This window comes from Macrotis lagotis, chromosome 2 (assembly GCF_037893015.1).
Source record: "Macrotis lagotis isolate mMagLag1 chromosome 2, bilby.v1.9.chrom.fasta, whole genome shotgun sequence".
Taxonomy (NCBI): Eukaryota; Metazoa; Chordata; class Mammalia; order Peramelemorphia; family Peramelidae; genus Macrotis; species Macrotis lagotis.
This window is the reverse complement of record NC_133659.1, coordinates 227,366,111-227,391,934: the sequence shown is the minus strand read 5'-3', so window position 1 is coordinate 227,391,934 and position 25,824 is coordinate 227,366,111. Positions and strand designations below refer to the sequence as shown.

The 25,824-nt window shown below is 36.1% G+C and overlaps 1 protein-coding gene across 1 annotated transcript in view; it reads right to left on the bottom strand.

The window, feature by feature from the left end:
* DNAH17 (dynein axonemal heavy chain 17) overlaps positions 1–25,824 on the bottom strand; it is a 167,789-nt gene that overhangs the window by 35,852 nt on the left and 106,113 nt on the right. Inside the window, exons 44-57 of the mRNA XM_074225035.1 lie at positions 24,882–25,030; positions 23,223–23,505; positions 22,522–22,695; positions 22,057–22,264; positions 21,772–21,937; positions 17,254–17,356; positions 16,338–16,485; positions 15,896–15,987; positions 11,821–11,982; positions 9,163–9,327; positions 8,818–9,009; positions 5,893–6,159; positions 4,429–4,590; positions 3,830–4,063 (exon numbers count right to left, since the gene is read on the bottom strand). Coding sequence (XP_074081136.1) covers positions 3,830–4,063; positions 4,429–4,590; positions 5,893–6,159; positions 8,818–9,009; positions 9,163–9,327; positions 11,821–11,982; positions 15,896–15,987; positions 16,338–16,485; positions 17,254–17,356; positions 21,772–21,937; positions 22,057–22,264; positions 22,522–22,695; positions 23,223–23,505; positions 24,882–25,030 — 2,505 coding nt within the window. The remainder of the gene's footprint in view (positions 1–3,829; positions 4,064–4,428; positions 4,591–5,892; positions 6,160–8,817; positions 9,010–9,162; positions 9,328–11,820; positions 11,983–15,895; positions 15,988–16,337; positions 16,486–17,253; positions 17,357–21,771; positions 21,938–22,056; positions 22,265–22,521; positions 22,696–23,222; positions 23,506–24,881; positions 25,031–25,824) is intronic.

Here is a 25,824-nt window from a genome sequence, read left to right as displayed (position 1 = left end):
TGGAATAATGTTTCAGAGGACCATAATTGTAACAACTGTAATGCATTCAGGATATTCTTCAAAAATCATGATGGTTGGTGTAATATTATGCAGGTATGTTTGTATTTCTCTAGGCAGAAAGTATGACAATGAAAATGCCCTAAAACTACTAACAGTAATTGTGAAAGCCAGAAGCCTAGATTATTGGCCAACATCTATGATGATATAGGGTCAGCACTCCTATGAATTTGAGAAATAGGTAGGGTATCAGTGTGTTTCAAGCTGGCCCTACTTGAAAGCAAAAATCTTATCACTTGACATGGATCTCTCATGTAGGTGGTAAGATAGCAAGAATTGCTAATATCCCACTTGCTAAAAATGCTTTGACACTGAAGGCTTTAAGTTACTAAAGTAAGCGAGCCATGAGAGCCCATGAAATGGAATGGATATTTTATTGGGTCAATATTACTTCTTTACAAAATTGGAAATGGAGCTCACCAGGTACAAACAAGGATTTGGTAGTACTTTTTGTCAACAGCACTTTGAGCTCCAAGTCACCCAACTGCTGACCAGTTCAAGGCAATCATAGAAAATAATTTCATCTCTAAATTCTAGACATAAATCAGTAAGTTATCAAAATTTGAAGAGGGAAAAGCTGAAGACAAGGTCACTGAAAAATCTTCATTTAATGTAAATTTCAGAAATTACAGTCAATTTTCAACTTTCATGGAGGTAATATACATAGGAAATAGTGTTAAGATCAAAAATGTGAATGTCTATACATTGAACCTATGAGAAATGGGGGTTAGATTCGTGCAACCACCCAAAACTGTAATCTTTAACTCGATTGCTAAAAAATATACTTTTCCTAACACAGTAACCATGTAATAACTCACAAAATAAAATTTGTAACATGCAATACATTTTTTATCCCTAGTAATTCCTAGAATTTTGTGATCTTTTCTGCTAACATCAATAAAAAGCACTGATTTCAGACTTTATTTTAATAATATGTGAAATCTACAGTACCATAAATTCTTAAAAAACTATTTTACTTTACCTTCTATGATGTCATATGGCAGTGTGAGGGCATTGTATCATATATTATATTGCTGTAAACCTCTCTATTTTGGCCATCCTCTGAAAATCAAGGGAGCTGAGAGTGGCAAGATCTCAGCATCACCTCTGACAACATCTCTCCCTACTAGCTGGTGGAAATGGAGATTATAAAGAATGTACCAGCTTGAAATAATTTGTCATCAGTGATATCACTTTACAAATAATTTGTCATCAGTGATATCACTTTACATCCTGTTTGAGATCTTTAAAAGGGTCTTGGATTATGACTACTCCACAAACTTGCATGCATTATACCTCTCATTTTTCTCTATTTTACATAGCCATAAATGTGTACATTTGCCAATGGATGCCAATGTAAAAGTGAAAATGAGGTTACTAATAAAATTATGGGAATCCTTGAAGTTACAAAAGTTAAATATGCAAATATTGAAGACTATTTCCTAATGAAACACATAAAAAAAAGCCTGAGGATTTCAAATTATTTTGAAAAGAATGCTTTTGAAAAGGTATACTCTTGTAGACCAGATTTTCAAAAGGCTTTTTTGAGTTTGATAGCATGAATCCAGCTAGCAAACCAAATATACTAAAACAGAGTAAGTAAAAAAAACAACTACTAGAATCTTATATAATCTTGATGAAAGAACACACTTTCCCACAGTATTTGGTAGAAAGTGTAAAATCATAGGACTTTTACACAGCAGGATATGTGGCAGTTTTTGCAGTAAGGCAAAGAGGAGGAAAGTGGAATCATAAAGGAAGCTTATCACCTAAGGACAAGCATCAAACAACCCCAGGACAGAAAGATTATAGAAACCATAAACTCTCTTATAGAACATAGCAGTGATGATGGCAATGACAAAGATAACAAGCAATGATGGATCAAAGGCATACAAAATGAACAAAATAAACAATTCAACATCAATTGAAAATTTTATCATGGGAGGCTTGAAAAGTAAAGAATTCAAGGACAAGACAGAACCCCTTTAGAAGAAATGTGGAAAAGATTCTGGTATGTATGGTTACAAAAAGTTCAGCATAATTAAAGAAAATGCAAGCTGGATCAAATGAGAAACAAATAACAGTTACATCAAGGGAGGTTAAATAGTTCCCTTTTCACACGGAATTTTTCTCCAATGATAGATAACAAGGTGTCATTTGCAGTCATTAAGTATAAAATTCTTAATATAAACCAAGAAGAGATTGGGACTGGTGCATTCCAGCTTGAATCCAGAGGTCACACTAAACCAGTGGATGGAAGCAATAACTACAAATGCCTTGGTATCCCTCCAGGCCTGACACATCAAATGAGAAAAATATCAAGGAATAGGCTACATTAAGAGACTTACTGGCATTCTTAATTCAAAACTGAATGAGAAGAACCCATTTAAAGCAATATACAACCACGAAATCTCAATGGTAAGCTATACCTTTAGAATTATAAAACATATTTGGAAAGTCCCTTAATGAAAATCTACATGAGTCCTAAAATCAATATTAGTAAAATATATCTGCCACTAGGTAGCTCAGCTGATAAGAGCACAGGGCCTGTAGTCAGAAAGACCTAAGTTCAAACCCTGGGCAAAAACAAAAAAAAACAAAAAATAATCTGTCTCAGTTTCCTCAGCTTTGAAATGGAGATAATATCTTGCAGAGTTGATGTGAGGATCAAATGAGATAATTTTAACATATGGCACACAGAACTACAAGAATGCTAGCTTTTAATTAAAACAGAGTCTACTATAGAAAGCAGCAGTAGAAAGATGAACATTTGCTTGAAAAAAGGTTCATTGGCTAACTGCAAATGACAAATAGTCAAAAATCTAATTTTTGGAAAAAATAGACATTGCATTGAACAATCATAAAAGCTAATAATGGGAATCCATCCATTGGATTTGTTAAATATAATTTAAAAAGACTTCTGGATGGAGTTTATCAAACAACTACACACCAAGAGTGGAATCAAAAAGCTTGCTATTCTTAAACTTGGCCCACAATATGAAAGAAACATCAAAAATATGGTTGTTGGGCAGATTTTTTTTATATGGAAACAAAGGAATTTATAGTGACCTCTCAGAACCAGGTCCTTTCTATCAGAAGCTTCAGAATCAATGTAGATTATTCAAAGAAAGAGTGGAAGAAAGTGGTACTTATTATAGATTGGAAAAGTTGAACATCTACCGAATATCTATTAAGACATGACCTGGTAGCCATTAGACTGATACTCACTATAAATATGGGTCTCAAAATATCCTGGAGAAGTCAATAAGACTGTGCTGGAATGAAACCATTATCACAGACCAAACCTACTACATATAAACACAAAGACATAACAGTAACTCATAACACCTTAAGAACAAGGTTTTCAATAGATATTACTATCACAAATTCTCAAAATTTCCAAACTCTGTTTCATTGTGAACTTTTTTGGTTCAGCCTTGGGTTCTGAAGCTTCCCTTTCTTCTGTAATCTTTGCAGCTAGAAGCTCAATCAGATCCTCATTCACTAATTCTTCTCCATGAGATTCAATCAATCAATCAACTCTTCCAGCTAATTTTATAATCTTGTTTCTCACTTCCTGTCAAATCCATGAAAACTGGAATGAACTACAGACACACTTTTTCCCCACTTACAAAAAATCTCTCAAAGTCAAGTCCTTATCTATATCCAAACTTACAACTTCCTGGGCAAATATAATGCAGACAAAATTGTGGAATCTGAGGAATGTACTCTGCTTAGAAAGTATCAGGATCCCAAATTCCTGGTGACCTACCTGAGAAGCAGTACTCTGCAGTTTCATCAATCCATTTTCCAACCTTTCAATTTTGGCAATTAGCTCCAGTCTTTTCTTAGCCAATAGATTCTGGTACAGTTTGATCAGCTCCAGAAATGTTTTGGGGGTTGTGTAGTTATACCGTCTTTCAGTAGCCAGGTAGACTTTGGACATCTCATTAACGGTTGTATGCACATAGCTCATGAAAAGGCTGATGGAGCCTTTGACATCCTTCTACAAAATCAAGACAGCATTATACAGAATTAATAAGAATGATCATTTCCTAGGCCTGATTCTCCCCATGTGTTTCCAGTGAACCTCTAACCCTTCAGTCATGTTTTAATGATGACTTCCAGACAGATAATGTAAATAAATGAATGTGAGTATCCTCCTCTTCAGTGAAAATTAAACAAAAGGAGAATTAAAATAAGGGTGGTTGTATTGTTTTATCATCATAGCAAATGTCTTGCTGTTAAAGACAAGGAAACAACTTGTGAAGATAGCAGATTGTGTGGAAGAGATCTTAGTCTTTAATCTGGCAGATGCCTTTAGTTAGTAAGAGCTAATTTCAGGTAAAATCAACTAGTTGATTCACTAACCTCAATTCCCTCTGTTTCTTCTAAGAATCTACCACTGACCGATACCAAAGCATCTTGAGGCCATTCATGGAACCAGTTGATAGCTGTACAGTTGACCACAGCTGGAAATTTTCGGGCTCGCACCCGGAGTGTAGAGCCCACAGGAGAGAAACACAGGATAACCTAGATGGACGACACAGATAAAATGGATTCAATCAACTAAACATATATCATAATTTATATATAAACAAAAATCACATATCAACTTTTAAAAATCTCATTTTAAAAGAAAATGGATTGTTGCATGTGAAAATGACAATGAGTACTCATCTTCATTCTGCTTTAGAAACACATCAGTAACCTAAAACTGTATGTGGGAAGTTATAAACTCATTCCACTGTTTTGGGGGAGGGCATGGACAACAGATATCTATCAATAGATCTAAAGGAATGACTAAGAAAGAATCTTGAGAAAGCAGGAGAGCTAAGAAAGTTCCCACAGGAGACACAAGAATATTTTTTGGAGGGTGTGGTCTGAGTAGCAATATGATTAGTCCTTGGAAACTTAGTATTAGCCTTAGGATTTTGTCAACCAGCTTTGAGGTTTACCTTATTACTCCTAGACATGACCCATTCATTCAGTAAACATGCATTAAGCACCTACTATATACTAGATGCTGCTTCAGTCCAGTGATACAGAAACAAAAGGGAAAAAAAGGACTTGCTTACATTCAGTTTATCATAGAAGAATTATATTCTACTTATCAAGTACTTACTTTGCACAGCATACTATGGTTACTGTTTACCTTCCTTTATTCTTAGTTTTCAAGAATGGTTTGGGATTTTAGTTTAATTTATGTCATTTTCATTAAAGAATTAATAATGGTGAAGGTCCATATCCTTCTGAGTCCTACCTATCATAAGGCATATATATATACAAAGAGTTTTTTTTCCTGATGCTTGAATATCTTTAACAGGTCATGTCAGTTAAAACATAAAATACTTTTATTATTTATATCTCCCCATAGATACAGTATTATTCTATTCTACTATCATTCTATTAGTATTATATTTTGTCCATATAGATATTGTGCCCTCTGTAGGAATGCACTCCAACTTGCACTCATGATTTGGGTCTTCCAGAGATGTCTACCCCAGGGTGAAGGTATTCTTTGAGTTTGTACTCCTAAAGTGCATCCCTCTCCAATGAATTGATCTTTAGTAGTCAGCCAGTTGCCAAGAAAACACCAAATAGGGTCATAAAGAGTCAAACACAACTGAAACAACTGAACAACAAAACAATAACAAGTCTGAAGTCCAATTGAGACATCTATGAGATATCAATTCCCCTTCCCAATTATGAACAATTTAAATTACTTAAAAACAAGACAAGTCTATCCATGAACAAATATGTAAAAAAACCTAGAAAGCAACATGTTACTAATTCCAACTCTCAATGGACCTGAAGACTTCAAGGGATTCCTACCTTAAGCTGCCTGCGCACTTTATCAATGAAAAATTTCCAGCAATATTCCCGTGTATCTGGAATACCAAGACTTTTTACTTGTGGTCTCATAGAAGAGATGATATTCTCTACTTCATCATCCTGAAAGAGACCTGGGATCTCTCCTGATGCCAGCAAATCATTGATCAATACCAGGAATTGTTCTTCAGCCACTTGTGAGTCGGTCATTAGGAATACTGTGGGCACATTCTTCACTGCAGATTTTAGGTACTGAGCAGCCAGATCCATCTAGAACAAATGACAGAAACAACAGACAATTTGACAATGACTTTCACACTGAAAAATTTCTAATTGAAGTTTCATTATAGTTGAATTTTCTCTCCATTTAAGAGTAGACATACATAGTTTTATTCTGGCAAACCAGATGGAAATAACCACTTTTCCATTCAACAAGTGCTAGGTTGACTTGGGGATGAGAAGTACTCTAAAGCTAGCCCCTTGCAAAACTGAATAAGGTGCTGGGAGAAATTAGCAGCTAATATGTAGAATTTAGCCAGGATGGCTACCTTGAAGGAGGCACTGAAGACAGTTGAATAGAATAATGAAATGGAAGGAAAAACAACAGCAAACACCCTTAATTTAAAATCAGTATCTCTTTGGTTCTCTCATACTGTTAATCTATATAAAATGGGGATAGTAGTTGCCTGCTATTATCTCTATTGAAATATACCAACAGTACCTCACAGTCATATATTCTAAACTGAATTTAATACTATGACTACTATAGTTTATATATTGCCTTAAAATATGGGAAGTACAAATGTTATCTTATTTGAGCCTTTCAATACTCCTATAAATAAATTAACAAACAAAAAAAGTAATTATTCAGTGTTTTCTATGAGCAAAAGATTGGATGTTCAAATAGACAAATTAAAATAGTTCCTACTTTCAGGGAGTTTACTCTCTAGCTAGGGAGCTGTGTGTGTGTGTGTGTGTGTGTGTGTGTGTGTGTGTGTGTGTCAGAGGGGGTATCAGCGGTCAGATGGCAGGACCCAAGGGTTTATTAACAAGATGATAAAGTCTTGTAGTCCTCTATTTTACCAGAATGATTGCTCATCTAAGAACAGTTATAAGTACTTTTTAGGGGGGCTAGGCCTGCAATTATTGGGAACAAACCAAGTAGAGGAGTCAGTGTCAAGTCAGTTCCCCAGTGGGGTCTGTGCCAACTTGGATCAGAAGGAGAGGGGAAGGATATAAGGTTAAGGCAACTTGCTGGCAGTTCTTCCCTCTTCCTCTTCAACCACCCCTGTGTGAATAAGCTATTATGGATAAATCCAGAAACCAAAGTTTCAAAGAGGTTATCAGATCATAGGATAATACTCCTAGAGTTGGAAGGAATGACTTGCTCTTGGTCACACAACTTTTAAGTGTTAAGAGGTGGAATTTGAACCTAAGTCTTCCTGACTCAAGTCCCACAGACTACCAACTTCTCCTTGAAACATGTCCTTCCCACAATTTCTCTATTTCTATTAAGCTGCCACCATCCTCTGAGTCATCCTGATGAAATCTAGGTCATTTTTTATTCTTTTTCTCATCACTATACATTCTATCAGTTGCCTGGTTCAATTGTTTCCATCCTTGTGATAATATCTCTTACATTTCTTGACTCCTCCCCTCTACAATTTTCTTTTCAACTATAATACTCTAACACTGTTTCCCTTTTTCCAGTCCATCTTTGTAAATTCAACTCAACATTTATTAAATCTTTTCTATGTGTAAGTACAATGTTAAGCTCTGGGGATACAAAAAAATGTCACAGTTCCTACCTTTAAGGATCTTCTATTCTACTGGGGGGAGGGGGTCTAAAGTTATCTACAAAGTAATTCTAAGAGGAAGGAAGCTAATAAGTTGCCAGCAACCTTCCTAACATATGGCTATGATCATAGTTCTCAGTGATAGTTCTCTATGATCATAGTTCCCCAACTTCCATTAAATAAAGTAGATGCTCCTGACTTCAATCCACCCTCAGTCCTATCTTCTACTACTGCCCACTGCAGGTATTCCATGTGCTAGCCAAAACCCCTACTCTGCTTGTGTGTGTGTGGCAGGAGCAGTTGTTTCTGGGGAAGAGCAATGAGGTTATTAGTTTCTACACCTTTCTGAAGAAGGGTTTGTGTTTTGTACCTCTAGGTGCTGTCTTGTCCCCACAATTCACTTCTCTTTGGCAGTCCCACCCGGGGTTCCATCAACTAAATTGGCAGTTGGGGAGTGGCAGTGAACTAATTGAGCCTCTTAATAAAAGTTAGAGGTCTTTTGCTGCTTGGGCATAAAAATGCTTAGCAGAAGTGGGAAATAGTTCAGAGGCTTCATCTCAGCTTTTGTTACCCTAACTGCCATGTTGATTTTGCAAGAGGGGCAAGGTAGTATTTTATTTTTCAGAGTATCCTTTTACAATGTGATCTTTTCATTCGTGTGTGTGTGTGTGTGTGTGTGTGTGTGTGTGTGTGTGTGTTTGTGTGTGTGTGTGTGTGTGTGTGTGTGTGTGTGTGTGTGTGTGTGAAGTTTGATTACAGTCTGTACACTGGTGCCTTTCAGATTTCTCTGTTTTGTTTTCTCTATATTTTTCTGAGCAGAAGCAAGGCATAAGGCAAAGAGCATAGGACACAGAATGGAAAGTCCTAGGTTGGATTCCCAAATTGAACATTCAACATCTATTTGTCCTTATGCATTATACTTAATTTTTTCATACTCAGTTTTATCAATTGTAAAATGAAAATACCTCTTGTCCTACAGAGTTTGTTAAGGGGAAAGATTATAGTCAACATTAAAGATCTCTGTACAGATGAGTTGTTACCATTCATTAATTTTTCTATCTAGCTTTGTTAAAATTAGATTTTTCTTAAAATCCAACCTCAAGAAGGAGCTTGACAAAAAATTGTTTCTTACCTTTAGATCTGGGATTGCATATCCCTTTTTCAGAGTAATCTGAAACACATCCAGGGCACTAATGTACGCAGCCAAGCGGGAAAGACTTTGCTTCCCACTGCCTCCTACTCCTACAAGCAAGGCATTCCCTCGGGGAGATTCTAAGATGCGATTAATTTTGCAAATATGAGCCACTGCATCTTCAAATAGCACCTAAAGAGACCAAAAATATGACTTAATATTTTATAATAACAATTATTTATCTCCAAAACTGAACTATGTCAAAAATCATTTGCAAATTGTGAGGCAAAAAAAATAATATTTCCAAAAAATAGTTTATACTTTCCACTGACTAACTCTACTCACTAAATTCATGACGGCGTTGACTTCATTGTAACTGTCCAAAGCATCCACTAATAGTTTATTCAGGTGTACTACATTAGTTACAGGGAAATATTTAGGGTCTCCAATCCCTTGGGCAAAGTGGCAGAAGATATTTGGTTTGGCAAACATAACATTATCACCAATTTCCTATACACATGGAAAGAGAATATTATAAGATATTCCATAGTAACTTAGGTGTTTAACATATCAATATCACATAATGGAATTATAAAGAACTACTAAAAAACTCCATTGAAGAATTTCCAGGGGTTTGGATCACAACAGCATCTTTCTTCTACCTCTCAAAGCATAAGTCACTTCCTCTCCACCACATCAGTAATGAGCTTTCAGCAAGATAGGAAACAAGGTAAGGAAAGCCAGTAGCATACTAACAGGACATGTTCCATAGAATAGGAATTTTGAGGGATAGGCAAAGAATATTTTTCATTTCACTAGACTAATTCAATATTGTAAATGAACAAATGTTTGTTACACTGGATTGAGAATTTTTCAACTTGATTATGGGACATATCTTACACAAATATTTAGCTAGGGGTTGCTAATCATGGATTTGTTACTTAACTATGAGGATTTGAAAACATACTTAACTCTTAAGACTTATCTTCTGTAAAACAGGGATTGTACATATTTGTTCTATGAGGAATAAAGCCTATGAGGAATAAACAAGATCAGAGTTTTGAAAGTAATTTATAAGTTCTAAAGAGAAATGTAAATCATCCTTATTTTCAATAGAAAAATTGACCTTGACTAAGGTCAATTCTATTCTGATGTTCATTGTGGCATGAAATTCAGCCTAAAGTTCTTAAGGTTGTTTCAGCAAAGTACAAATTTTGGCAGGTCTTGCCCAAACTGGAAAACCTGACAGGTCCAATGACAAATTACACATCTCGTGTCTAAGGAGGAAGAAGATAAAATTTTGTCTATTTTAATTCTAAAAGACTAAATTACAGATAAATTGTGATTTCACAGAGAATTGGAGTATCTTTAGTAGACATTTAGTCTGATAGACAAAAGGAATTTCCATCCAACAAATGACCATCCAGCCTTTGTATGAAAATTACCAAGGAGAAGGGAAACATCCTCTCAAGGAGTTCATTTATTCTACTTTTGGATTATTAGGAAGTTTTTTAAATTAATATTTTATTTTTCCAAGTACATGTTAGTACATGTTTTCAACATTCATCCATTTGCATATTTATAAGTTACACATTTTTTCTACCTCCTCCACTTAGCAAAGAGCAGTCTAGTAAAAATTATATAAATTTGTGTTTAATATGTTTAAATTTTAATCATTTTGTGTATAAGGGAAAGAAAACCATAGGATAGGAAGAGAAATTTTTAAAAAGTGAACACAGTATCCATTCAGATTCTGTAGCTTTATTACAAAGTTTTCTGACATCAAACCTAAATTGGATATTTAAACTATTGTTCATAGTTCTGTCCTCAAGTCAGCAAGCATTTATTAAGTAAGCATCCACTATGTACTAAGTAGGATCTAAGTGGCTCAGTGGATTGAGAGCCAGCCTTGGAGTCAGACTTCATGAATCTGGCCTCAGACACTTTACTAGCTGTGTGACCCTTGGAAAATCACTTCAAAAGTGAGGCTGGTGGCTTGTCATGGCATCACCTTCCTGATATCATGGTCTTTTTCAAAAACGAAGGACAGACATTTTTCTGTGAACTTGATTTTGTGTGTGTGCTTAAAGGAAAAAAAAATTCACAATTATCCTTTTATTAGATTTAGCCCAAATGCTCAGTCATCTTTTGTATTCAGCTACCCCTCCCAGATTTCTGTGACTTCACATTTTGATAGACATGCCATCTATACTGTTATCACTGATGAAAATATTAAAACAGCACAGGGCGAAGCATGCCTGGCCTATACCACAGCGGAACTTTTACCCCACTGATTGCAGTCATCCAACTACTTCTGAATACATTTCTCATATTCTGATCTAATCTATCTTTTCCACAAGAATACTATGAAATACTTTACCAAAAACTTTGCTAAAGTATAATTAATCTATCACCACAGCATTTTTTCCATCTGCTGGCTTGATATTTCTTCCAAAAAAGGAAATGAAATTATCTTCTCTATCCTATTTCTGATGAAGCCATGCTGATTCTCAGCAATCTTCCCTTTCTAGATGTTTAATAACCATTTTCTAATGATGCATTCTAAAAAATTTTCACATATAGAAGATGTTTGGTCTTTTTGCAGATCCCATTCTCTTTCCCTTTTTGACTGGGACATTTGTCTGTCTCCAATATTATCATATATGTAGTTTATATTTTCCATGATCACTGCCTATGGCTCAACAATCAGAACTGTCAGTTTTTTCAATAAACTGGTACCTACATGTAATTCATTTGGGTCAAATGACTAGAATTCTTCATTGGTCATCCAGTACTTTCTTAATAGCTCCTTATTTGTCTTGGGTACCCACAGAAACTTCTTATTCATATTCACACCTGTTTCTTAAAGTCATTAACTGGGACCCTCTAGGACTTTTCTAAATATATTAAAAATGCAGGAGACCCAACCAGCCCACTTAGAAACCACACAGGTCTGGTGTAGGCAATCTGGGTTGAGTAATGAAAACCAGTGCTATAATTTACCTCAAAGTGTTTCTTGGCTGAAGTTACAGTGAGTTTATATAGTAGTATTTTGTCTTTATCATCAATGAGTTTGTCCCCATATACCCGCTCAGCTTCATGTAGCCATAATCGTACAAGGTCAAGAGGGGTTTTGAGGATTTCTGTTGTAGAAAACAAGAGTCCCTGCAAAGCACAAACTAGTCATTGTGGAATTCTTGGCCTTGAGAGAAAAGTAAATTAAGATATAAGTTCATCTTTCATAGGTCTAAAGCTGAAAGCTCAGAGTTCATCCAGTTCAAACACTTCATTTTACATGAGGAAATTGAAGCTCATGGAGGTGGAAACTTTTTGCACACAGACATTATATATTCAGTAAAGGATTTGAACCCAAACAATCTAATTCTTTTTTAGTTGTTTTTTTCTGCTATGCATATAGAAATGTTCTTTTGGGGAAATTTTCAGAATTAAAAAAATTTCAAAACAGATCCTTTTTTATTGCCTGACAAAGTAGTCTTATAGTCATCACTCCATCATGGAGACTAGATAGTGATAGAGAGAACATCATAGGGAGCAGATAATGCAAATATTATCATTCCTATTTGATACAAGAGAAAAAAAAGACAGGAATCAGGGTTGGAGATGTGGGTCAGTACAACACATATAAGTTGGAAAAAATATAATCATTTCCCAATTTAGAAAGAGTTTTTAAGTAATAAATACTAGTCTTCAGGACTAGTCATGGATATTCACACACACTGTTCTTAGACTCTTCCTTGTTTCACTATCTTCTTTCTGGTTCTGACCTTGATATTAATTCAGTTCTCATTCTGCTGTCATAGACTTTAGTGAGCAGAGCTGCCATTTTTAGTCCTCTAAGAGCTTGCTTCTCTAGCCTGTGACCTGGAGTAGTATAAGACAGAGCACAAATCTGGGCTCAAGACACTTAATTACCTAGCTGTATGACTTTGGGCAATTCACTTAACCCCATTGCCTTGCAAAAAGTTAAAAAACAAAAGCCCTCCCATTGTATAAATAAGGGAAAAAAATGAGGTACAGAAAGGTTAATTAGACTTACCCAAGTGACAAGGTTAGAAACAAGATCTGAATTCCAGTCTACTGATTCTAGAGTCAATGTACTTTCCATTATACTACTCGAGGAGACTAGGACCTAAATGGAGATATACCTTCCCACTGTCAATCCTAAGATATTTCATCTTCAATCTGCTGGCAAAGCCTCTCCTAAACCCCAGGCCCTGACTTCTCATAAGAAATAATTCTTCCCTCTCAGTGTCAATGTTACCAACCCTTAAGTTTGGGATTTGTGTCACCTCACTTTTCCTTAAGGAAGTTTCTAAGATCTGGCCCCATTGGAACCTATGAATCCTCTCACTTTACTGCTGCTGAAAATCATCCCTATGTGCCAGATCTTTCTGCCATTTCTGTGTTTAATAGTATAATTATTTCTTCTACTAATGTTGGTCTTGTCCTTCACTGCCTGAAATTTAATTTCTGAGCTGAAACCTCCTCTCTGTATAACGACTTCCCCAGACTATACTCTAGTTCTGAATTGACTTACCTGGGGACTTTTGTTGTTCCTTAGTTCTCCATTATTGACCAAGCTAGGTTAATAATCATATGGAGTATGGTTATTTTTTCAGTCTTCAACTAGGGATTCAGTAACCTACTTACCTCTAGGTAATGGCTCATGGTCCTGACATATATCCCTAATCTAGGTTCCAAACTATACATCTTTTACCAAAAATACAAATAAGAATACATAGGTATCCCACAATATCAACACATTCTCACTTCCTTCCCTTCACAAATAATGAATCAGAATCATTTCATAAGGGCTAAAGCTAAAAAGATGTCAAATGCCTTACATGTGGCTAGTTAGTATCAGAGTTGTACTCAACCTCAGGGCTTCTGCCTCCCAAATCTACATTCTATTCTATCAAATCATGTCTCTTAATAGATATTTCTGGGTGATTTTCCTTGCAAGACTGAATTAAGGATGTCATCATAAGGAAAAGCAAAGGAGATACATTTTGTAGTTATAGATGAGAGAAGAGTTTTTGACCAAATGAGAGTTTAAGAACATCATGGGAGATAAAATGGACAATTTTGATTATGAAATTGTAAGTTGATTATGAATTGAAAATTTTTGCAAAAACAAAACCAATGCAGCTAAAATTGGAAAGAAAAGAATTAGCTGAAAGGAACAAAATCTTTACTAGTTTTTCTGATCAAGATGTGATATCCAAGTTATACAGATTACCAATTCAAATATGCAAGAAAAAGACATTTCTCAATAAATAGACAAAAAATATGAGCAGGATATTCTCAGAAGAAAAGCAAAAATGTTCCAAATTACTAAGCCAATTAAAATAACTGAGGTTTTTCCTCATATTCATCAACTGGTCAGAAATGTAAAAAAGACAATTGCTGGAGATGATGTAGGAGAAAACAAGCTACTATTTGTAGCAATACTACCACTAGACTTATTTTCTGAAGAATTAAAATAAAGAGGGAGAAAAATCATGTAAAAGTATTTATAGTACTATTTTTTTGTTGCAGCAAAGTGCTAGAAACTAAGAGGAGCTGGAATGACTGAATAGTATGGCATATGGGTGTAATTGGATATTACTACTCAGTAATAAATGACAAATGGGGTGGATTAAGGGGGGGAAAACCCATAGATTTGTATGAAATGATTTAGAAAAAAGGGAACAGAGCCAGGACAACAGATATGTAATAACTATAACACTGTAAAGAAAAACAAAATTTGAAAGACTTGACAACTCTGATCAAATTCAGTGACCAACTATGTTTCCAGAGATGATGAACTGAAAAAATGAGATTTTTTTAACATGGCTAACATGTACATTTACTTAACTATGCTTAGTGGTTATAAGGGAGAATTTTTTTTTAATTAAGAGAAGATAATGGAGAGCAGATGATTTCTTGTTGTTCAGCCATTTTGATCATCTCTGACTCTCTGTGACCCCATTTTTGAAGTTTTCTTGGCAAAGATACTGCAGTGGTTTTTCATTTCTTTCTCCAGTTCATTTTACAGAAGATGAACTGAAGCAAACAGGATTAAGTGACTTACAGCTAGTAAATGACCAGATTTGAACTCATGAAGGTGAATCTTCATGATTCTAAGTCCAGTGCTCTAACCACTGCACCACCTAGCTTTGCAGTGATGATGCAACAACAAGGAAGTCAATGAAGTGTTTAAAAGAATGCATGGAAACAAGCAAGACAACTGGGGAATGATGTATGTGACAGAGATTCACAAGGTCATATAACATTTCCCCCATTCCAACCCCCTTCTTTGATAGGGAACTACTCATATTTGTTAATTTTTATCAAGTTCAGAATAGCAAAAAATATTTCATTGAAGAAAAAAGATTTCATCAGCGACAAGGATGAAAATATTGACAATGTCAAGGAGCTATGATTTCATTAGCGTAGGGGATGACTTGGGGTGGGAACTTCCTCCACCAAGCCATCTTAACTTAGTAGATATGTTTTAGGAAGTTGCTTGAAGTTCATAAATAGAATGGCTCTTTCAGGGTCATTCACCTAATAAGTATCTGAGGAGGGATTCAAACCCAGGTCTTTCTGAATATTTCCTATTCAAAAGAAAGACAGTGTAGAATCATGGAGAGAGTGTTGGATTTGGAATCAGAAAGACCTTCATCAGAATGCTGTCTCACTCACTTCTTAGTGGTTCCACATTGGACATGATCTGTAACCTTCATGAATCACAGTTTCATCTATGAAATGGGAATAACAATAGTATCTCTTCACAGGGTTGATGTAAAGACCAAATGAGATAAGGTAGAACAATTTGTAAACCTTAAAAAACTATAAAATTAATAAAAATTAGTCTTATACCATCTTGCTTCAGTGGGTGCCAGGAAGATGAAAAGAAAGCGAGCCCAGGTAAATAAAAAAACTGATTTCTATATAGATTTCTCTATTCTACTGATAATGTTTCTGCTTCCATCGAAGAATCATAGGCAACTGATAAACAGGGATTTGGGCTAAGAGGTAATAAGAATGCCACAGAAATAGAAGAAAATCATACCTGAAAAATGTTGGATAGGTCCCGGAGGTTGAAGATGTAATGAAATTTAATGGCCGTAGGAAGAAAGGTTGCTGAGATTTTCTGATGCAAGGCTATTATAGGAAAAATATACACATTGATTCTTCTATAGGTTTAATGGCCTCAGGAAGTGTAGAACTTAAAATAATGTTTCTAAAGCAAATGGATTATGAAATAGTGACAATTTAAGTAAGAAATTTGCAGAGCTGAACAGAGAGGAAGTTTGCTTCTCTGTTGACATGTAAATCACTTCTATATACTGAATTTCTTATACTTTTACCTCCTGTTGAAACATAGCATCCTTTAAAAATATTGATTTATATATATAAATAAAATATTTACTAGGGGAAAGATGAAGCCATCATCCTCCATAAAATAGTAGCTTTTAGAAATACTAAAGTGAATGTGGATGGTTTCAACTTACCAAGTGCTGAGGTGACCACCTGGACACTTAATTTCTGAACTGCTATGGGGGCATATCGATAGGATAAATGTTGTGAAAGTATTGTGTTATAAATTGTCATAAGAGCATCTTGTCCAGGGAAACTCACAGCAAACACACAAAAATGTCTCTATATCAAGGCAAAAAAGAAAAAAGTTAATGAATGTCCTTAGGCCTATCTTACTTGATTATTGGGAGTGCTAAAGGGAAAATTCTCCAGAAATCTAGCAGCTGTTGGCCACCTTCACTTGGATTTGGCCAGGGAGGGGAATTTTCTAACTGAGAAAGCATCCAGCAACTTCAGGAGAGGAATTGACAAGGAATACTTTGAGGATCCCTAATGAACCAGAAGATTCAAGAGGAGTGTTAGATGATTTCCCCATGTGACACTGGGAAAGGGTGCTAACTGGAGTGGTTCCATTGGGGGGAAATTAAAGGACAGCTACAGCACGTTTTTAGTATTTGGGTCTGTTCTCTTCTGGGTCTACCCACTCTTTGAATGAGTCTCTCCCCTTGAGAGGAGTCTAAAATTTCCAGAGAAAAAGCAGCTAAGAAGCAATTGAGTTTTGCAATTGGTTGGTAAGCCTAACTAGGTAAAAACATAAGCTACAAATGGCACACTTTCTCCTTTCCAGTGGCTGTATCTCAGGCAAGCTACCCCCCCCCTTCCTGCTTCTCCAACTGCACTCTCCCCCAATTTTGTTGACCCATCTCCTTAAGAATTAGAGAGTGCATTTTGTGCAACTTAACTTGGTAACAAATATTGCTGATTAGAAACTCTGCTCCCAACTCAAACTCTTCTCCCCATCAAAAAGGAATTAGAATCAAATCCCCCACTTGCCATCTCACATGCACAACACACAGACACAAGTTATTAATTTGTTTTCTCCTTGTCTACCTGAAGTCTGGGGTCAATGGTGAAAGAGCCAGAAGTGGGATTCATGCAAGCTACATACTGACAGTTGTGAATGTCCTTTAATGTCAGCTTGTTTCTGTCATACCTATATAAGGGGAAAAAGTCTTGGGTCAATTCACTGCAAAATCAACCCTTCGTTTTCTCTTGGGTCACTTCAAGGAATACCTACTCTGTTATGATTGCTATGACCAGCAGAAGTAGCCCATTTTTCTCTCTGACCTCCCAAGAATAACAACTGATATCTGTTTCAAGCAAGATCTGCAAGGCACTCTACTTACATTATCTCAACATACATATCCCCACTAGGCAGATGAAGATGAGTATCAGAGAGTTTAAGTGTTTTCTGACATTAGTTAAATGTCCTCCAATTTTATCTCCAGCCAGTATACCATATTACCTCTCAATCAAAATGAATTGGGGCGGGTGGGCTTAAAGCAAACCATAACAGGCTTGAAAATGCAGTTTGAGCAAATTTATATTTGTTAGCCTCAAGGCCCCAGGTCACAAATATTCTTTCTATACTTCATGAAATGCTAAGAATAACATGCTGTTGGGGTAGCTAGGTGGAACAGAGTAGAGCACAGCCCTGGAGTCAGGAAGATCTGAGTTCAAATCCAGCCTCAGACACTAATTAATTACCAAGCTATGTGACCTTGGACAAGTCACTTCACCCCATTGCCTTACAAAAAAATCCAGAAAAAAAAGAAAAAAGAACAATATACTTTTGCTACTGTTTGGTCGTTTCAGTCATATCTGACTCTTGTGACTCCATTTGGGGTTTTCTCAGTAAGGATATCGCAGTGGTGGATTCACCATTTCCTTTTCCAGATCATTTTCCAGACCTGAGGCAAACAGGATTAAGTGACTTGCCCAGGGTCACACAGTAAGTCTCTGAGAACCACTTCAAATTCAGGAAGATGAGTCTTCCCGACTCCAAGCCCAGCACTCTATCCACTGAGTTGCCCTCAAGGAATAAATCTGATAATCTCCCAAAGAGTTGTTTCTTCTCAGATTTTTTTCTAAAAAGATGTTTTGCTTTTTAATTGTTTCTTTTATGTCTGTTCAGAAGAATGGATTACAGTTTGGATGAAACACCAGAATACAACATCATGTTGTTTACAAGTGACATACTTGAAACAAAAACATACATTGAGTTAAAATTAAGGATCAGAACAAAATCTATGCTTCAGCTGAAGTAAAAAAGGCAGGAGTAGCAATCATGTCCTTAAAAGCAAAAAGAAAAATAGACCTAATTAAAACTACATTATGCTGAAAAGTTTTGTTGTTGTTGTTGCTAGTCCTTTGTTCTACCACTATGATTAGTACACTGGCCCTCAAATAGGGAGGACCTGCATTTAAACTGGTCTCAGACACTTGACCCTAACTAGCTGCGTGACTTTGGCATCCAAGGGCCATCTCTAGTCCTGATTACTATCTGGCCACTGGACCCAGAGGCTCTGCAGAAGTGAGGCTGGTGATATAGCACAGCATCCCCTCACTCAGATCCAGTTCATGAGCACATCATTGTGACATCACCTCCTTGATGTCATGGTCTTCTTCAAGAACTAAGAACAAGGGGTGGCTAGGTGGCGCAGTGGATAGAGCACCAGCCCTGGAGTCAGGAGTACCTGAGTTCAAATCCAGCCTCAGCCACTTAATTGCCTAGCTGTGTGGCCTTGGGCAAGTCACTTGACCCCATTGCCTTGCAAAAACCTAAAGAATGAAGAACAAACATCATCATAGTGTGTCTGCCAGTGATTAAATAGATCAATACAAACTCAAACAGGTCAGACACAAAAAGTCTGAGGCACTTGTGCATCTCATGTTTCCTTTGGGCTGCTTCAATTTTTCTTGCTCATAGAGCACAACACTCCCTCTGGTGAGGGTAGGCTCTCATGCTGGGCGTTCCTGTGTCAGTGTCTCTCATTCTACAAATAAATTCTAAAGTTCTTAAGAGAACTTTGGCCTAATATTGCTAAAAAGTAACACATAATGAAATAATATAAAAAAATTTTATAGCAAGTTTCTTTGATAAAGAGCCTCTTTTTTTTCAAATATATAATGAGCAATGAACTAAGTCAAACTAAGAACTATTCCCCAATTGATACATGATCAAATGATATGAACAGGAAGTTTTCAGAAGAAGAAATCAAAGCTGTCTGTAAGTCATATAAAAATATTCTAAAATCACTGTTGATTAGAGAGAAGCCAAACAACTCTGAGGTATCACCACATTTATCAGAAATGATATATGTTGGAGGGGAAGAAGGAAAAATAGGTACACTAATGAACTACTAGTGGAGTAGAGAACTTGTCTAACTATTCTGGAGAACAATTGGAAGGATGCCCAAAAGGCTTTAACACTGTGCATACCCTTTGACTCAGTAAAACCACTACTACTTCTGTAATTCCAAAGAGATCAAAAGAAAAGTAAAAGGACTCATCTGTAAGGAAATATTTTAGCAGCTCTTTTTTGTGGTAGCAAAGAATTGGAGAGTGAGGGATTGTCCATCAATTAGGGAATGGCTAAATAAATAGCAGCATATAATTGTACAGGAATACTATTGTGCTGCGGGAATTATGAGGGGGATGGTTTCAGGAAAACACAGCAGATATGAATTGATGCAAAGTGAAGTGAGAAGAACCAGGAGATGATTGTGCACAGTGATAGTAATGTTGTGATGAGATCAATTGTGAAAGACTTGGTTACTTGGATTAATTCAATGATCTAAGATAATTCTAGAGAACTCATGATGGAAAAATGCTATACCAGAGAGAGAATTGATGAATTCTGAATGCAAACTGAAGTAGAGTATTCTCTCCTTTTCCTTACTTTTTTTGGAAATATGTTTAATATATTTCACATCTAGAATTAATCTTACCTTTCTCAGTGGGCGAGAGAGGATGGAAGAGAGGAAATTTGTAACTCAAAATAATAAAATTTTAAAAATAGAAAAAGGAATGAATTTGGAGTCAGGTTTGAGAGTCAGCTTTACCACTAGCCAGAAAACCCTGAATAATTTAACTTCCCTAAATTTGAATTTTTTTAAGCTATAAAATGGGGATCAACACTGTCTATTAATCTACCTCTAATTATAGCTGTGAAAAGCAAACTGAGGCATGTTAAAATGACTTTGAACTACGAATATTCAATATTGAAATCTTCAGCAGATGAGTGATATTACTGATGTGCATTTTCCCTCAGCAATTCAGGTTGCAACGCATTTATGCTTGCTCATCCTATGGGACTTTTGCCATTATTGCCAAATTTGATACAGGAGATTGCAAAATCTGGGGAGGTAATCATGTAATTATGGTGAACATGGCAAGAAGAGCTATAATATAGAAGTGAAAGGAATATTATTAAAGTGAGAGAAAAAATAAATGAGGGTTAATTTAAGCATCAAATAGCAGAGGCAGGCCCAAGAACATCCAGAGAGGGCAAGCTGCATTGGGAGTCTAACAGCTTCATGCATTTGTCCATAGCAGTACTATTTATGTGAAATTAAATTCTCTAGTTCAGTAATTGGGCTTCAAATAAGTGTCATACAATGGTTTGAGTCTAAGGTTTTAAAACAAAACAGAAATAAATGGGGGGGGGAATGTTTTGGATGCTGGATTCAGGTAGAGGTCACTACATATTTTAATCAGTTCAGGAATCATGGGGAATATCATGATAACAATCTACTTTTATATATATAAATACTTCTGTAGAATCATTTATTTGCCAGAGTTTACCCCTTGAATAAATGGTTCTAATACATTTCAGTTCTTTCAGAAGGGGTAGCAAAATTCTAACATAGCATAAAAGCATATACCTCTATATCTCCCTATGGATTTAGGAAATCAAGGTATTATGATATTGAATTGTCATCAAGGTGTGTGAGTCTCTACTACTATGATAAGAGGAATTTTCTATGAAAGGAGAAAGAGGGATGAATCTATGTTATCTGTCTTTTTTGTTTAGTCATTTTTCAATGTCCTACTCTTCATGACCTTATTTGGGGCTTTCTTGACAAAATTACTGGAGTAGTTTGACATTTTCTTCTCTTTAAAGATGAGGAACTGAGACAAACACAGGGCCATACAGCTAGTAAATTACTAAGGTCAGCTATTAACTCACAAAGAAGAGTTTTTCTGACTCCAGGCCCAGTATTCTATCTATCTTGCCACCCAGCTGCCCAGGGATATAGTTAAAACAATTCCAAAATTGTTCTGTTGTGTCTGAAAGTCAGATTATCTTAAGATATCACAAGATGCTCTCAGGTGTACTTCATCCCAGGTAAAGTTCATAAATTCTTTTTTTTAAATTAAAAACCAGAAATGGCCTTGTTAAAAGCTATCAAGGTAGTGTTATATATGAGATGGCAGAGAACTATGTAGCAACCTATAGGGCAACTGTCTTTTAAGCTGAAAACTGATTTATAGTTATGTGAAAAAAATGCTCTAAATCACTATTGATTGGAGAACTCTCACAATTCTTAAAGGTTCTATATTTACCAGTGTCCATGATCCATGTGCTGTCTAATCAGTGTGTGGGGTGCCACTGTTCCATATTTGTCCACTTCCGGCATATTCATATCATCAATGAAATAGATAAGCTTTTTGGTGCCTGGGGGTCCATAGTTTCGCCCTGATTTTTTCTCCAGTGGCTTCTCAAGAACACCTGCCAAATTCAAAGGAGGTTAGTTATTGTTCTATAACTTCCTGAGGAATCATTTTCTTATCACTACAGGGAAAAAAGATGTGGATTTTTTTTGGTTGGTTTGTTCATTTGTTTTTTACCTTGTAACATAGCAGAAGTTGTATAGAAGTTGAAGGGAACAGACTGTATCAAATATTCATCAGTGCTCAGGCTTCCAAGTTTGTTACCCATCAAGACTGACTTGCCAGTCCCTGCATTGCCCACCAACATTACCGGCCACTTTTTGTCCATAAGTAAATCCATAAAATACCGAATTCGGATAGTCTCTGTGGTGTGGACTAAGGAAGCCTAGGGGTAGAGAGAATTCATGGAATCAAAGGCATGGTTTAAATGCATAATCATTATCCTATAGGCAATCTGATGACTAAACTCCCACCAGCAAATTAAGGTACAGAATATCAAACAAAAAAAAATTCCAAGTTTTGATGGAAAGGTACTATTGCTAAAAACCACTGTGCATGTAAGTGAACATTTCTTAGAAGCAGGAGTAAAAAACAAATTTTATGTTTGATTCCAGGTTCAGAGTATTGGGGGGGGGTTGCTACCTGCAATGGGATATCAGGATCCAATTCGAATGGAGGTACTTTTTCTGTCCATGGAATGAATTTTTTACTTTCTGGGTCTATGTAGTAGTCAAAAATAGTTCCTTGAGAAGGAAATTTAATGGTCTTAAATTCATTCAACCACCATCTGCTAAATTCAACACGATAGTCCACAAGCTAGGAAAAAAAATCAGAAATTACCAGCAAATTCTATATGAATCATTGTCTGTCAGAACTGGAAGGGAAGTCACAGAGATGCTGAAGAAACAGAGCTGAAGAGCTTTGTTAATGGTCTCATTACTAATAAATGACCAAATTATGATCATTCATACATTGGTTTTCCACAAACAAGAGTGTGGTATGTAAAATGAGAGATGTGATCTCATGGGTGTGTTGAAGTCAGTTCAATGGCTCTGGAGAGCAGATAGTTAAATGGCAAGTCTACAAATCAGGACTTGATTATTGATTTCTTAATTGTCTAGAATCAAAGTGATAGAAAAAAATTAATAATGTAATTTAAGCGTAAAAGTCATGGAGAGGTGGTTCAATTTTAAATTAATTTCCTGGGTGTAGATTAGATGGACTCTGAGGTTGCTTCCAATTCTAATTCGATGGTCTTGTGACCTTTTAATTAAGCTGCAAAATATACTATGAACCAAAATCATAAAAAGTTCCTACACTACAATTTCCAGAAATTACTTTACCTGATCCTGGAACATGGCTCCTCCAAAAGACCAATAACATGAAAAAACAAAATAGAGTTCATAGAGCTCCTTGGGGGAATCTGGAGGGGTATTCTTTGGAGTCAAAAGACATTCCAAGAGGTAAAGTATAGTTTGAATCACAGTGCTTTCTGGAACTGGAGTGATCTTCTTAAACCCAAACTTCAGTTTGTCTAGGCACGTGGGTAGATATTTGTCAAACAAGATCATCAAATTAGCTTTCTCAGACTGCACCTTGCGTTTTTCAATCCAACTGCTTACAACACTAGAAAAGGAAAGGAGAATTTGGAAAACATTAATGAAATACAATCATGAATACCCATGATTAAGTTACCTCTATTTTCAATCTGCCTTCAGACTTTCTTCTAGCAAAGCTTGAGGTTTACTGATCAGTTCACTTCAACTCAAGCCAACAAATGCCCATTAAATGCCTACTACCTGAAAGGTGCCATGTTTGGACCAAGACCAGCAAGGTGGTGCAGTAGATAAGGTGCCAGAAAGACATCTTCCTGAGTTCAAATCTAGTCTCAGAACACTTACTAACTGTGTGACCCCGGCCAAGTCACTCAACCATGTTTACCTCAGTTCCTCATCTGTAAAAATGAACTGGAGAAAGAAATGATACCACTCCAGGATTTTTGCCAAGAAAACCCCAAATGGGGTCACAAAGAAGAGACACATACCTGAACAAAAAACATCCTGAAAGGGTCTATGCATGGGCAAAGATTAAATAATCCCTTCCCTTAAGGATATTACATTCTTATATTCTAGTGCCCACATAGTTCCAGGTGTTCAAATAATAAAAATATACTCAAAAATTAGCCTAAGGTTAACTAGGAAATCAACAAAAGGATCACTCAATAGTGTATTCAAATTTAAATTTAAAACAGTTTTAGGTTAACTCTTGCTTTTGGTTATTTAAACTCGTGGTCTGTGGGTAACTAAGAAGTGCTTGAACTTGAACTCTTTCTATGAACAAAAAAGGGATAATAATGTTTACAGAGTTATTATTGAAGAAAGCAAGAGTTTCATGACTGTTAAGCTGGGAAAAGAAAAAAGCATTTGGATAGTGCCCAATTTCCCATTAAATCCCCCCCAAACCCAAAAGAACAACCAAAAAACTCCACACACACACCCCCAAAATGACTGCAAAGTAGACACTATTATTATCTTCATTCATAGATGAGGAAATTGAAACAGTCATCAGAGGTTAAATGTCTTGTCCACCAAGAAGTGGCTGAGACTACATTTGAACTCTGATTCCAGTCTCAGCATTCTATACACTGTAGCTACCCAGGAGAGCATCAGTGGATACTATTGTTTTATTATTGTCCGGCGCTGATCATGTACAATATTATTCTCATCTGTAAAATATTTATCTCCTTATAGAATTTCAGTTAATAATTTCAGCTAAGTGTGAAGGGAGAGCATACATTCATGCATTATACTTATGTTTAATCATCTATTAATGAGCATGTGTTGATTAGGACCGTTAGTATAGTACTTGCCCACCAAGAATTCTATCCCTTTTGCACATTAGATAGGGCTTTTCTTCTGCTTGGCTTTAAGGCCTCCAGTCCTACTCATCTCCCTAATTTGACATGCATAGATAAGAAAGTTAAAAATGAAATCAGAACTTACGGATTCCATCCTAGATCAGCAGGGTTGATGTAAAGTATTCCTGCTCTGGAAACTGTGGCTGGGGTGGCTGTCCTTAGGTGACTAATCTCAAACACGAGTCTCATGGTACGATTCAAAGGAATACGTTCATTACTGGCTAAGGTCAGAACCTAAGATAAGAGGGGAAAAAAAACCCAAACAGATTTGTTTCCAAGAGGAAAAAATGGCATTCATTTCTCAGAATACCCAATATTTCAATAGATTTATATAACCTGAGGGCTAGAAGGAAGTTTGTGAAATTACAACCTTTGTGCCTTTCAAGCAAGTCCTTACAAAAACCATCCAGTAAAAATTCAAGCCCTCTTTTGAAAGACCTGAAGACCAGAACAAGAAGCTTTTTTCCTACTACTTGCTTCCCTTTGCAACTTACCTTAATGTCAAACCAAAGTCAAACCATCCATAAGGATGTATTTTTTTTTGAACCCAGGTACTCCTGACTCCAAGGCCAGTGCTTTATCCACTACGCCACCTAGCCGCCCCCATAAGGATGTATTAATCTCAATAGCTAACCTAAATTGCTCATGATCCTTCTATTTTAACCAATTTCCTCGCCTTCAGTGTATATAAAGACATGCTCATGACCATGCTATTTAAGCACTTTCCATACCATAATTGGATTAGTAAATCTAGTGACAATGCATGAATCCCTTCTAAAGCATTCCTCTTCTTGCATGTTCTATTTTGGGACAGTTCTAAGTTAAGAGGAAATTCTTTTCTTCAGGATTTTGGCCTTGATTAACAAAACAAACTTGGAAAAAAGATAAAGGGAGTTTATTAAAATATATAAAGGTAGATACATGTTGAAAGACTGATCGTTGGAGATTATCAGCAAGAGCTTCAAAATAAATCCAATTTTTATTGATAACTTTCATAACGAGATGAGATGAAGACAATTCAGATAGGT